This window comes from Lynx canadensis, chromosome C1, assembly GCF_007474595.2.
Source record: "Lynx canadensis isolate LIC74 chromosome C1, mLynCan4.pri.v2, whole genome shotgun sequence".
In the NCBI taxonomy this organism is placed as follows: Eukaryota; Metazoa; Chordata; class Mammalia; order Carnivora; family Felidae; genus Lynx; species Lynx canadensis.
This window is the reverse complement of record NC_044310.1, coordinates 87560541-87572961: the sequence shown is the minus strand read 5'-3', so window position 1 is coordinate 87572961 and position 12421 is coordinate 87560541. Positions and strand designations below refer to the sequence as shown.

Below are 12421 nucleotides of genomic sequence, written 5' to 3'. Positions count from 1 at the left end.
TCTCAAAAATAAAGAAAACTAATAAAAAAATTAAAAAATATTTTTATCTAAGTTTTTATTTAAATTCCAGCTAGTTAACATATAGTACAATATTAGTCTCAGGTGTAGACTTTAGTGATTCATCACTTACATACAACATCCGGTGCTCATCATAGCAAGTGTCCTCCTTAATACCCATCACCTGTTTAACCCATCCCCCTGCCCACCTCCCCTCCAATAATGATCAGTTTTTTCTCTATAGTTAAGAGTCTGTTTATTGGTTTCCTTCTCTTTCTCTCCCCTATGTTCATCTGTTTTGTTTATTAAATTCCATGTGTGAGTGAAATCATATAGTATTTGTCTTTTTCTGACTGACTTATTTCACTTAGCATAATACTATCTGGTTCCATCCACATTGTTGCAAATGGCATGATTTCATTCTTTTTTATGTCTGTGTACCATTACAGTGTGTGTGTGTGTGTGTGTGTGTGTGTGTGTGTGTGTGTGTTGCATCTTCTTTACCCATTCATCAGTTGATAGACACTTTGGCTGTTTCCTAACTTGGCTGTTCTTGATAATGCTGCTATAAACATTAGGTTCTTACTAGATATGTTTCCTGAGTCAAGGAAAGCAAAAACAAAAATAAACTATTGGGACTTCATCAAAATGTAAAGCTTCTGCACAATGAAGGAAACAATCAACAAAACTAAAAGGCAGCCTATGGAATGAGAGAAGATATTTGCAAATGATATATCTTCTGAAGGGTTAGTGTCCAAAATATATAAATAACTTATCAAACTCAACACCTAAAAAACAAGTAATCTAGTTAAGAAATGGGCAGAAGACATGAATAGACATTTTTCAGATTTCCAGATGGCTGACAGACACATGAAAATATGCTCAACATCACTCATTGTCAGGGGAATACAAGTTAAAACTACAATAAGATATGACCTCACATCAGTCAGAATGGTTAACTCAGTTTAAAAAATCATTTTATAGCTCAAGAGTTTTAATATTTCTAGTCCATTAAATATAGCAGCAACAAAAATTCCATGTAGTCTTGTGTGTAGGTGATGGTTGTGGAAATATCGTGTCTGTTGATAAGAATAACTAATGGAATAGTTCTGCATTTGTAGTCTACATCTTGTTTTCAAGAAATAAGACAATTGTCTTGAGACAAAAAGATAATGTATGTCACAGATAAAATACTGCCATTCAAAATACGGTGTTTTACAATGATTATTACATAATGTTAGATTACTTGACTTAAAATGACTTTTCAGAGTGGTAAACGGGATTGAAACATTTAAATCTTTTAAATGAGAGGCAGTTAACCTCAGTTATAAAATAAAAATTGTTCAATTTAAAGGATATCTTCATTTTTTTGTTATTCTATTGTGATTTAAGTTATATCTCATAACATTATACTGTAAATCTACATAAATGTAATGCTTTTCCTAAATACCCTTTGAGAATGAAAAAAATGCTAAATTGTGTCCACTATCTAGGCTTGCTTATATATGTTTTCCCTTTCAATTGTTTCTAAATTCTGGCTAATAACTTGACCAGTAAGCAATACTTGTTTGAATTCTGGAGACTTGATATGTTAATTATTCTCAGCAGAATGCCCATGTTCCTATCAAGAAAGAGTTTACTTTTTGCAATAGTGATTCTTACTATGTTCCAACTGTAGTAGTGGCATGTTAAAAGAGATTTGAAACCCTCTGTGGTCAAATGGAAATTAAGAGTGATGTGTTGAGTAGATAGTTACTTTGTTGTCATTTGTTAGTTGCATATTAGCTTATGAATTTTGACATCAAAATATTAGATTTGTTTTTATGTCCTATGAATAACTGTCGCAATATAATATATTTCTAACATATTTGAATAATTAGTTATATTTTATAAGTATTAGTATGTAATTATTTGAATCAATACATATCAGTATCTTTGATAGACATGTGCATTGTTTATTTTTCAATGATATAAATCAATATATTTCTGATCTATATTGCTTTTCTTTTTATTCTCTAGCTCTAGTTTATTGTGGTATGCAAAACCTAATTTGTTAATAAAAAAAGATACATTTGGGACTACTAAGCAGGCCAAAACTAGCATGTTTTTGATGTATGTCAAATTTGGTTTTCATTTATCTCTATATATCATTTTCCACATATGTTTAACAGTTATTTAAATGTTTGTTGCTTATAGATAAAAACCAATGACTTGAGTTAAGAATTTTATTAATAGTATATTCCTGCATAAAAGTTATGTTTTTCATTATTCTCATTTAAAAGAGAAATAAGATATGCTTTTTCTCTGTTTAATTAGGGACCACAAGGAAAACCAGGACTTGCAGGACTTCCTGGTGCTGATGGGCCTCCTGTAAGTAATAGTTAACTTGTCATTAAAATTTCTACATATTTATCTTCAAAAATAGGTTTCACATGTGTTTTAGAAGTGATTTTTTTTTTCTGAAGTTAGTAATAAAAACAAATTGAGCCAGTAATTAAACATTGATCCCTCTCAAATACCATTGCATCATGTTACTTCCATATTGCAAAATCTTTAATGATCATGCAGTGATTCTTGGATAAACTCATTCTGGTGCTCTGGTGCCAGAATCTCAGATGCTCAGATTTTCCTACTTCCTCATGAGCCATTAGTTCCAGGCAAACAGATCCACTCACTATTCTCTCAGCGTTTCTCAAATCATCTTCATCTCTATACCTTTCGTAGCACTTTTTTTTTTTCCATTGCACTTTTCCATTCTCTCTTCTTTTTCAAAGTACCTCTTTCTTGAGGGTCCAAGGGGTAATTTCTCACCATTTGTAAATTTCCTCAAACACTTTCCATGAAAATCCTCAGCTTCCAGGGATTCCTTCCTTCTAGAAATATAGCAGTGTTTATTGTACCCCAAATGTAATAATAAATAATGTAAATATATTATCTCTACAGTTGTCATATATAAAAATTGGTTATTTATGCTTTTTTTTTTCTCTTCAAACTACTTAGATTTTTGAGCTAAGATGCGAAATTTTTATTGGGTATAATTGTGATGGAGTAATACATTTTTGCTTATTGAATCTCGAGAATTTTATTATTAACACTATTAGTATTTATGATCTTGCTATATTATCAAATGTCCCGTTCATATGCCTTAGCTGCCTTTTGAAGGTGCGTATTTCATTATTTGATCAATCTGAGAAATAGAAGTCAGATTAAAATGCTTCTATATAAGAACTGTTGATACCAGAGTTGAATTGTTAATGATGATCTGTTTTGTTTTATGTACTTTTTCCAAACTCTCAAATACATTATGTAGTTGGTGAAACTTACATCCATAAAATTTAAGCTTATGTTTCCTTCCAAATGCTACAGTTTATAATGTTGTTTAGGGCCATATGCACAGATGCAAAATGTTTAATATCTTTTGAAACCATAGGTTTGAAAAAAAAAGGAACAATTTCATAGTAGTATAAACTACCATTAAAATTGCATCTTACCAGTATATGTTTTTGCTAAATATAGGGTCATCCTGGAAAAGAAGGCCAGTCTGGAGAAAAAGGTGCTCTGGTATGTTACAGAGTATCTATGTAGATGTCTTGTCACCTTATGTCTAAGAGAAAATGCTTTACTTCAGTCATCTTTATGATATATATATGTATATATGTATAAATATATAAACATATAATATATGTAAACATTACATATATATATTCTTATCATTTAGGGATAGGAATATTAGAAAGTAAGTACATGAAAATAGTTTGTTTCTACCTTTAAATATGTCTTTACTCTCTAAAGATTTCTTTTGCTATCATTTAAATACAGTAATGTTCTGGTAGTTATTTTTATTCAAGGTTTAAAAAAAACAGATGTGTCTTAGATAACTTTTAATTTTGTATTAGTAATTTTATAAATTAGAGTATATTCTCTTTTAAATAAATATTCTCATGATCAGAGATAAATCTAGATTTTGCAAAGGTAGTATATGTGGAATGAATGGCCATAAATGATAATAATGAAACTGGGTAAGAATTACTAAATATCATTAAACTATTTATGTCACTCCAATTTTACTTTATTACTCTCTGGTAACTTTTAAACAAGAGAATATTTAATTGTAAGAGCAATAATTATCAAAATATCTAAATAAAATATTAAAATAAGAGCTTATTTATTGTTAGTACTACTTTGGATTACAAGAGAAGGGGGTAGGATCAGTGTGTTTAGAGTTGGTAGTTTTAGATTTTTATTAAAATAGCATTAAAACACAGCATTACTATAGAAATTATATATTCTATTTAAAAAATTGTTTCCTTTAGGTAAACTAATTAAATGAAGCCAGCTGTGGAAAATATATAAATTTTGATCATCTTCTTGATAATGTTTATCTTACTTTTTCATAAACATATAATACAATAAATTTGGAGTAGGTAGGGCTAATCACATGGTTTGTTCATCCTATCTGACTTCAGAAACAAATGATAAACCTCAAATAATCTTTACCAGTAGTAGAAAAATATCATATTCTTGTAGATTATTTGGTAAAATTACTGTGTGGATGAGTAGCACTTTCAACATAATGCATGTTTAAATAGCAATGGGTCTTTTTCAGGGTCCTCCTGGTCCACAGGGTCCTATTGGTTACCCTGGTCCCCGAGGAGTAAAGGTAAACATTATTTTTTTTCACACCATTTATTTTCAGTGAAAAATATTACTATCACTTAATCCTTCTAATTTATTCTATAGGGAGCAGATGGTGTCAGAGGCCTCAAGGGCTCTAAAGGTGAAAAGGTAAGACATAATTTATTTAGGTGATTTTAATTACTACATATATATTAGATCAAAAATTTAAATTCATTCAACAGCTATTTCATTTCCCCATATATTAAGTGATTACTTGATAGCAGACATTTGTACTGTGTATCATGGAAACTTTTTTGAAAAAAGATTATACCCTGGGGTGAGGACTATATTATAGAACAGAAGCAAAGATATGTCATAAACAGAATTAATCCTGTATCCCTTTTTTTCTTACATGTGTTTACCTTTTATAAATCATAGAGTTGCCTATGAATAAATTAGCTACAGGGCTTGTACATATCCAGTTATATGCCTAACAGAGGAATGTTTATTCCCTTCTTTCTTTACTGAAATCCCCAAAGTTAAGCTGAAATGCATTGGAAATTATGAAAGTTAGAAGTACTCTAAATCAATTGGGGGAAGAAGAAATCTTAGATATTATACTGTATGCAAAACAAAAGTATTAATGAGAAGAAATAAAGATTAAAACTAGGCAGAGGTGAATGAAAGAATGTGGAATCTTTCATAGAGCATTTGTAGTTTAATTGTCCTTGGGAAAAGAAACTGAAAGTGAGGTGTTTTTTTTGTTTGTTTGTTTACATAAATGTTTAATGTAAGTGTAGAACCCCCAGATCCTTCACTGATTATGTTAAAATAAAATGGCAGGGGCACCTTGGTGGCTCAGGTGCCCAACTCTTGATTTCAGCTCAGGTCATGATCTGCGGTTTGTGGGTTCGAGCCCCATAACAGGCTCTGTGCTGATAGCTCCGGAGCCTGGCGCCTGCTTTGGATGGATTCTGTGTCTCCCTCTCTCTCTGCTCCTCCCCTACTCTCTCCCCCTGTCTCTCTCTCTCTCTCAAAATAAACAAACATTAAAAAAAAGTAAAGTGGCATTACTCACAGGCAGTATTATTAATTCTTAATACAATATTATATTTAAAAAATAGTGTTTAGAATAAAATGTTTATAGCTTTGTTGAGAAACTATGGAATATAAATTTTGATTTTAATGATAATTTAATTCCCATAGTCAATATTAAAAGCACCAAAAAAAAAAAATGCACCTTGTGTGGATTTGAGACCAATGAGGAATGGAAAACAAGGACTAAAGGGATGGGACTACTATATCCATTATAATTTTTTCTAAAAAATAAAAAGTAACATACTGAGGCATTGTTAAGTAATGCAACTATATTCAGTTCTACTGTATAAAAATTATTATGAATTTGAAATGAACTCAGTTACTTTGATAAGAATCCCAATTCATTCTGATCATCACAGATGAACTTCAGGGATAATGTCCTATTGAGTTGGTAGCTGAGCCCAATGATTGGTCAGATAGGGTTGAACTTGTAATTATTTGCAGATGGCCTATGCAAAAAAAAATACATATATACACACATATAAACATTTTCTCTGTTTGCAATATTTCTTAAGACATTTAAGAGTTAATTCAAAATTTTGTCTGCAATAAGTGCCTTCCAAAGAGTTTAGGAAAGACAGTGTTTAAAGGAAAGGTTAATTGGGGTGGGAAAGTTGTAAACTTGCTGGAAAAGAGATAGTGGCAAAATGACAGAAGTAAGTAAGAATATAGATGATGAGATACCTGTGAAGAGAAACTCACACAGGAAAATAATGTATACTGCTTATATGTAGAAAAACAATTGGAGATTATTGGTTGTTTTGAATGGTGTGTGATCTCAGAAGCAACAAGTAGATGTAGAGAAAAAGAATTAAAAAAAAATTTAAATGTTTGTTGTTTAATGTTTTTTAATGTTTATTTTTGAGAGAAAGAGAGCCAGTTGGGGAGAGGCAGAGAGAGGGGGAGACGCAGAATCTGAAGCAGGCTCCAGGCTCTGAGCTGTCAGCACAGAGCCTGCCACAGGCTATAAAAATTTTGAGTTCCAATTCTAGTTCTCATACTAAGTAGACTGGTAAACTGAGGCAGCTTGTTTAATTTACTGAGTCTTATTTTAAGTGTGTAAAATAAAAACATTGTCCTAAAAAATTGCTAAGGTAATTTTCAGCAATACTTTTTTTTGTATCTTTTATTATATTTTTACCTGTTATTTTATCAAATCTAATAACGTATTATCTAGATATCTAGATATCTAGATTAGAGAAATTCATATAAAAGTTAATGGAAACTTTGTTCTAATACAAATTCTCCCTATTTTCAAACTGTGAAGAGTCATTAAATATTAGTGAATTTTAATATCTATTATTTATTTTGTTTTTCTGAGAATGTTTATAATTGGCCATTTTTCTTGAAAGAGATAAGAAGGATGTTGAAACTTTTTTTCTTTTTACACATAACAATGTTAATTGTTAACTAAAGGTGAAAAAGCAATTAGTACCCTAACTAGGATTAGAATTCTTCATTGTACAGACAGATGTGTTCCTTAGACCTTACGCAACATAACCCAATGACAAATGGCATAGGTGAATTCCTTGTTTACCCCTCTCCTTTTTTCTTTCTGAAGATTAATTCAGACCTGATAGTTTTAGGACTGAAAAGCTTAGTAACTTGATAGAGTCACTTGTTTTAAAAAATGCCACTTATTGTAAGGATACACCTAATAATTTAAGTCTTCTAATTTATTTCTTATTTGCTTTTCTAATTTATTTTCTAATTGTGAACATATTGAAAACAAAGATGTGCCAGATATAGCTTATAGTCAACGATGTTCTCTCCTAAAACAAAAATTTCTGCCTGGAAAAATTGTAAAATCTGTTATTGATTTTTTGACTTAGATTTCAGTGTTCTTTAAACTAAATTTGGCAACTGTGTAATTACCTTTCTCTCTAGAGAGAAGGTAATGAAGACAATAGTCAATAGGAAGTTAAATGGTCATTTTCAGCTTTTAAGCCTCTATTATTGCCCAGTTGCATTCAGTACAGAAAAAATCCTACTTACACGGCTACTTTATAGCCAGAATACTGAAAACATCATGCTTTTGTCTTAAAGGTAACTTCTAGACCTGTCATAATTTTTAGGTTTAAGCAAGATACCAGATTGTACCCCGTTTCCAGGTTTAGGTCTCATATCCATAATTACCTAATATGTTCTGGATCTTAACATACCTTGCTAAACACACACTGAGGCATGTTCACTTAGTAAGGGTCCATTTAGTAAATGTTTATTAAATGGCATGGTTATTGAGGACCAAAAATGTATGAGGCACTGGAAGCACAGAGGCTAATTAGGCATAAGTCTTATTTTCTACCAATTAATAAAAGAAAAAAACTATGATTTACTAAGTGCAGGGTGGCATGTTCTGATAATAATAAATGTTTAGTGGGAGCACACAAGACAGAGAGGTTAATTTCAAGGTGGGAGAAAGACTGAGGTCATAGGAAACTTCATAGCAGAATTATGAACTGAGTCTTGGAAGAAGAGTAAAGGTAGACAGAGGTAGACAGAGAAGATAAAGGGTTTGCAGGTGTGTGTATGACAATGTCAACCAATGCAAAAATTACAAATGGAAATATAGGTAATTAATTTTTTCTAGAACTCAATCTCAGTGCATTTGGGTAGGGGGTAGAAGGGAGATTCAAGATCAAAGATATGACTGCCAAAATGAACAAGCAAGGGCTAGATCATGCTTGTCAGAAGGGGAGGGGAGAGATGGCAGCTTATATTCATTATTAACAATTTGGAACCATTGAGTTGTTTTAAAGTAAAAAATTGTGTGATCAGTTTTGTTTTTTATAGAGGTCACTTGGCAGCAGAATGTGGACGTATATGTGCCAATCTTCCTAGCTCTGTTCTCATACTTGGCCTGAAATATCCTTTCCTCAAACTTTTTAAGTAATATCCATTCTCTAACTCCTAATTAAGATACCAACTGCCCTGTCAAACCTTCATCAAATAGCTTCTTGCCTCACTACCACCAACACCAGAACCATCATCATCTTCATGCTTTTATCATCTGAACATCCATCTCCATGTGTATCAAAGTTAATGCAAATGTTCTATCTTAGTTTTTATTGTTAAAAATCTCAAAATACTCCATACATGGACTCAGAACAGAGTAATGCTCAATTAATGCTATTGAAAATTGAATGGTTATTCTTTAGGAATTTAATTTTTTTCTTGAAATTAAGAGACATTAAGTTTGTTCATGAAGCTTACTTTTATTTATTCTTTATTTTTATTTTTATTTTTTGAGGGAGGGATGGGCAGAAAGAGAGAGAGAAAATCTTAAGCAGGCTCCACACCCAGTGTAGAGCCTGATGTGGGGCTCGATCTCACCATGAGATCAAGACCTGAGCCAAAAACAAGAGTGGGATGCTTAACTGACTGAGCCACCCAGGCAGCCCTATGAAGCTGACTGTTAAAAATCTAAATTTCACTCAGAATAGTATGAAATATTTCTGCTTTCTTTACTAAAGGAAGCCCAGTTTTCAGTATTACTGAACTGATGTAATAATGAACATTCTCTATTGACATGTAAAGAATAATGTTGGCTTGCTTATTTTGCATCTGAAAAGAGATTGTAATATAGAATACAAGTTGAGCTGCAAGGCAGTTATCTAAAGCACATGATACAAAATGCATACTATAATATTCTTTGGTGTGAATTAGTATAAAATTAAGGGTAAAAACATTTTAATTGGTAATCAAAAGTCCTTGTACTCCAAAGTTAAAATGATAATTATTTAAATATTTACTTTTTATGTGTTCAGATGGCATAAGATATATGTTACTATAAGGGAATGGTTATATCCCCCATAAGACAGAGATCTAATTGACATATTGGAGGAAAATTTCCTGGAGTAACTTGGAGCCAATAATAATAAAAAGACGACAGGATACAGGCAATAAAGATTAGAATAGGGAGAAGGAGATTTCACAGCTAGGATTCACATTTCCCAGAACAATTTTCCCTAAATTATCAGTGTTCATATTTTATATAACCATGTTTTAGATTCATTCAAGCAAATCATTAAACACCAGTTTTATTACTTTTATTTTTTAGGGTGAAGATGGTTTTCCAGGATTCAAAGGTGACATGGGTCTTAAAGGTGACAGAGTAAGTAAGAGGAAAATTCGTACTAAAATAAACACTTACATGTGTGTGTATATGTAGGCATGTGTGTGTATATCCTTATATTTAAATATAGAAAGCACAGAATAAATAAAAATGTTCGTACTGAGACTTTGCTCACTTTAATTTTTATATGAAGATTAGACATGTTAATTTTTGTGGAGACAATATAGTCTTTCAGATATTATACTAAATTCCCATGTTCTACATCCTGTGTGTGTGCATGTGTGTGTGTGTGTGTGTGTGTGTGTGTATGCATAAAGTTGAGTAGTATTATTTATAGGTATTTTCTAAGTTGATCAAATTGTTTAAAAGAAGTAGTTTGAAGGGCGTCTGGGTGGCTCAGCAGTTTAAATAGTCTGACTCTTGATTTTGGCTCAGGCCACGATCTCTCATTTTGTGGGTTTGAGCCCTGAATTGGGGTCTGTGTTGACAGTGCAGGGCCTGCTTGGGCTTCTCTCTCTGCCTCTCTGTCTTAAAATAAATAAATACGTAGTAAAAAAATAAGAGGTTTTATAGGTTTCTTCTAAATTTTGTGGTGAGCTATTGCTTGGAAACCATGTATTTGCAACTTTCTTGAACTTTCATTATTAGTGATCTTGAATTTTTGAGCATAAAAGTAGTACACTTTTTTTCTGGTAATGAATGTCTAGAAAACAAACAAAAATACTAGTTTCCCAAAGTAAATTAAACTACATGCTTTATTGGGAAGATTTATTTTATCTAACACCATAATACCTAATATATCTAAGCAAAGAAGCATACTGCAGAATTTTTTTGTTTCCCTAAAATGTATGTAATGCTTGTTTCCAGAATGGGGGCAATGATTTACACATTTCAGTCCCTAAAACTATAAATGTGAAAAACAAGTCTAAAATGGAGGCATTTTTCTTGTGTTCCAAAAGTGTTTTCCAAAATTGCTATTGTCAGAGAGGAAAATTACTTTTTCCTGCTAACCTGCTAGGTTCTCAGGCTGGGGCCCTGTAAAATTAGATCGAAAAAAGACAAATTAACAAAAGAAAAACAAACAGAAGTTTTCTAGCCTATGCCTCAAGTTTACACATGGGAGCACTCCATGGTAATTAACTCAAAGGGGTGGTTAGAATTTGGGCTTGTATGGCATTTCAGCAAAGGAAGAATAAATTTTTAGAGAGATGACAAGGAAAAGGACTTTCAGTTTCTAGGGCTGCAAATTGTGGGAAGGTAGATATATTGGAAACTAAAGGTAGACAAAGGCTAGTTAATGAAGTTTGTTGAATAGATTCCTCTGGTGTCTGCTTTTGGCTCCAGACTGATAAGGGTCTAGTTGTCTCCAGTGATTAACATTTGTCTTTTCTTGTAGAAAGGGGAGGGAGGTCACTTTTGAAAATTTATATCCTGCTGTTAGCAGCTTCTCTTACATCTGCTTCTTCTCAGTTGCTTTCAGTTCAAAATAATCTTCACACCAGAGTGGCATATTTTGGGGTTGATTATTCTGCCACCCTATACCATCTAACTTTGTATCTTATTTTTTTTTCTTCCTCTGTGCAACACAGATGTGTTAAAATTACTTTAATATTAAACATGGTAGCATCAGGCTGTTGTAGGTTTTCAAATGTCAGACTAGGATGGGAGGGTGATCTGGCTGCGACATCTGTCACCCCATTGATTGCCAGGGTTGATTCAGCTGATCTGGCTGGCTAGGCGGGGGTCCCCTTCCTTCCTCACCACTCCACCTGTGTCCCTCCGGAAGCACGCTCAGTCGAAGAGGATGACTTTCCCCAATACAGGAGGACCCTTCTTCGATCAAGGGTATACGAGTAGCTGCGCTCCCCTGCTAGAACCTCCAAACAAGCTCTCAAATGTCAGACTATATTCAGTTGTCTATTTACCAATGGAAAGGTTGATGAAGTCAAACGTTTTCAGGCCTCTTTGTCATAAATAAAACATAAGGAAATAAATGAAGAGTTGAAGAATATGACTTTCTGATAGACTATAATGTCTGTTATTCAATCTCTAATGTATTTTAAATTATAAGAATTTTGCTACTCTGTGTTTCAGGGAGAAGTTGGTCAAGTAGGTCCAAGAGGAGAAGATGGCCCTGAAGGACCCAAGGGTCGAGCAGGTCCAACTGGAGACCCCGGTCCTTCTGGGCAAGCAGGAGAGAAGGTCAGTGAACAACTTTAAATTCACAGATGATGTTTCATTGTCATTTAAAAATATTTTTAATCATCTATGTCAGAAAACTAGAGGATTCTATTGCGTTTCAAGCATATCCGTATACTATTAGGAGTACAACCATGAGAGGGCTACATTGATCCTTTTTCACTCTCCCTGGTCACCTATCCCCTCTGCTCTCCTTGGCCTTGCAGAATTAGCAGTTCTTCAAGCTCTTGCACGTTCATTAGAGATTAAGAATTTGAGTGTGATTGGGGCGCCTGGGTGGCTCAGTTGGGTAAGCGTCTGACTCTTGATTTCGGCTCAGGTCATAATCTTGCAGTTTCTGAGTCTGAGCCCCACATTGCTTGGGATTCTCTCTCTCTGTCTCTCTCTGCCTCTCTCTCTCTCTCCCTCTCTCTGCCTCTCTCTCTCTCTCTCTCT

The 12421-nt window shown here is 33.0% G+C and overlaps 1 protein-coding gene across 1 annotated transcript in view; it reads left to right on the top strand.

The window, feature by feature from the left end:
- COL11A1 (collagen type XI alpha 1 chain) overlaps nucleotides 1-12421 on the top strand; it is a 212859-nt gene that overhangs the window by 105976 nt on the left and 94462 nt on the right. Inside the window, exons 25-30 of the mRNA XM_032594346.1 lie at nucleotides 2314-2367; nucleotides 3514-3558; nucleotides 4604-4657; nucleotides 4738-4782; nucleotides 9773-9826; nucleotides 11882-11989. Coding sequence (XP_032450237.1) covers nucleotides 2314-2367; nucleotides 3514-3558; nucleotides 4604-4657; nucleotides 4738-4782; nucleotides 9773-9826; nucleotides 11882-11989 — 360 coding nt within the window. The remainder of the gene's footprint in view (nucleotides 1-2313; nucleotides 2368-3513; nucleotides 3559-4603; nucleotides 4658-4737; nucleotides 4783-9772; nucleotides 9827-11881; nucleotides 11990-12421) is intronic.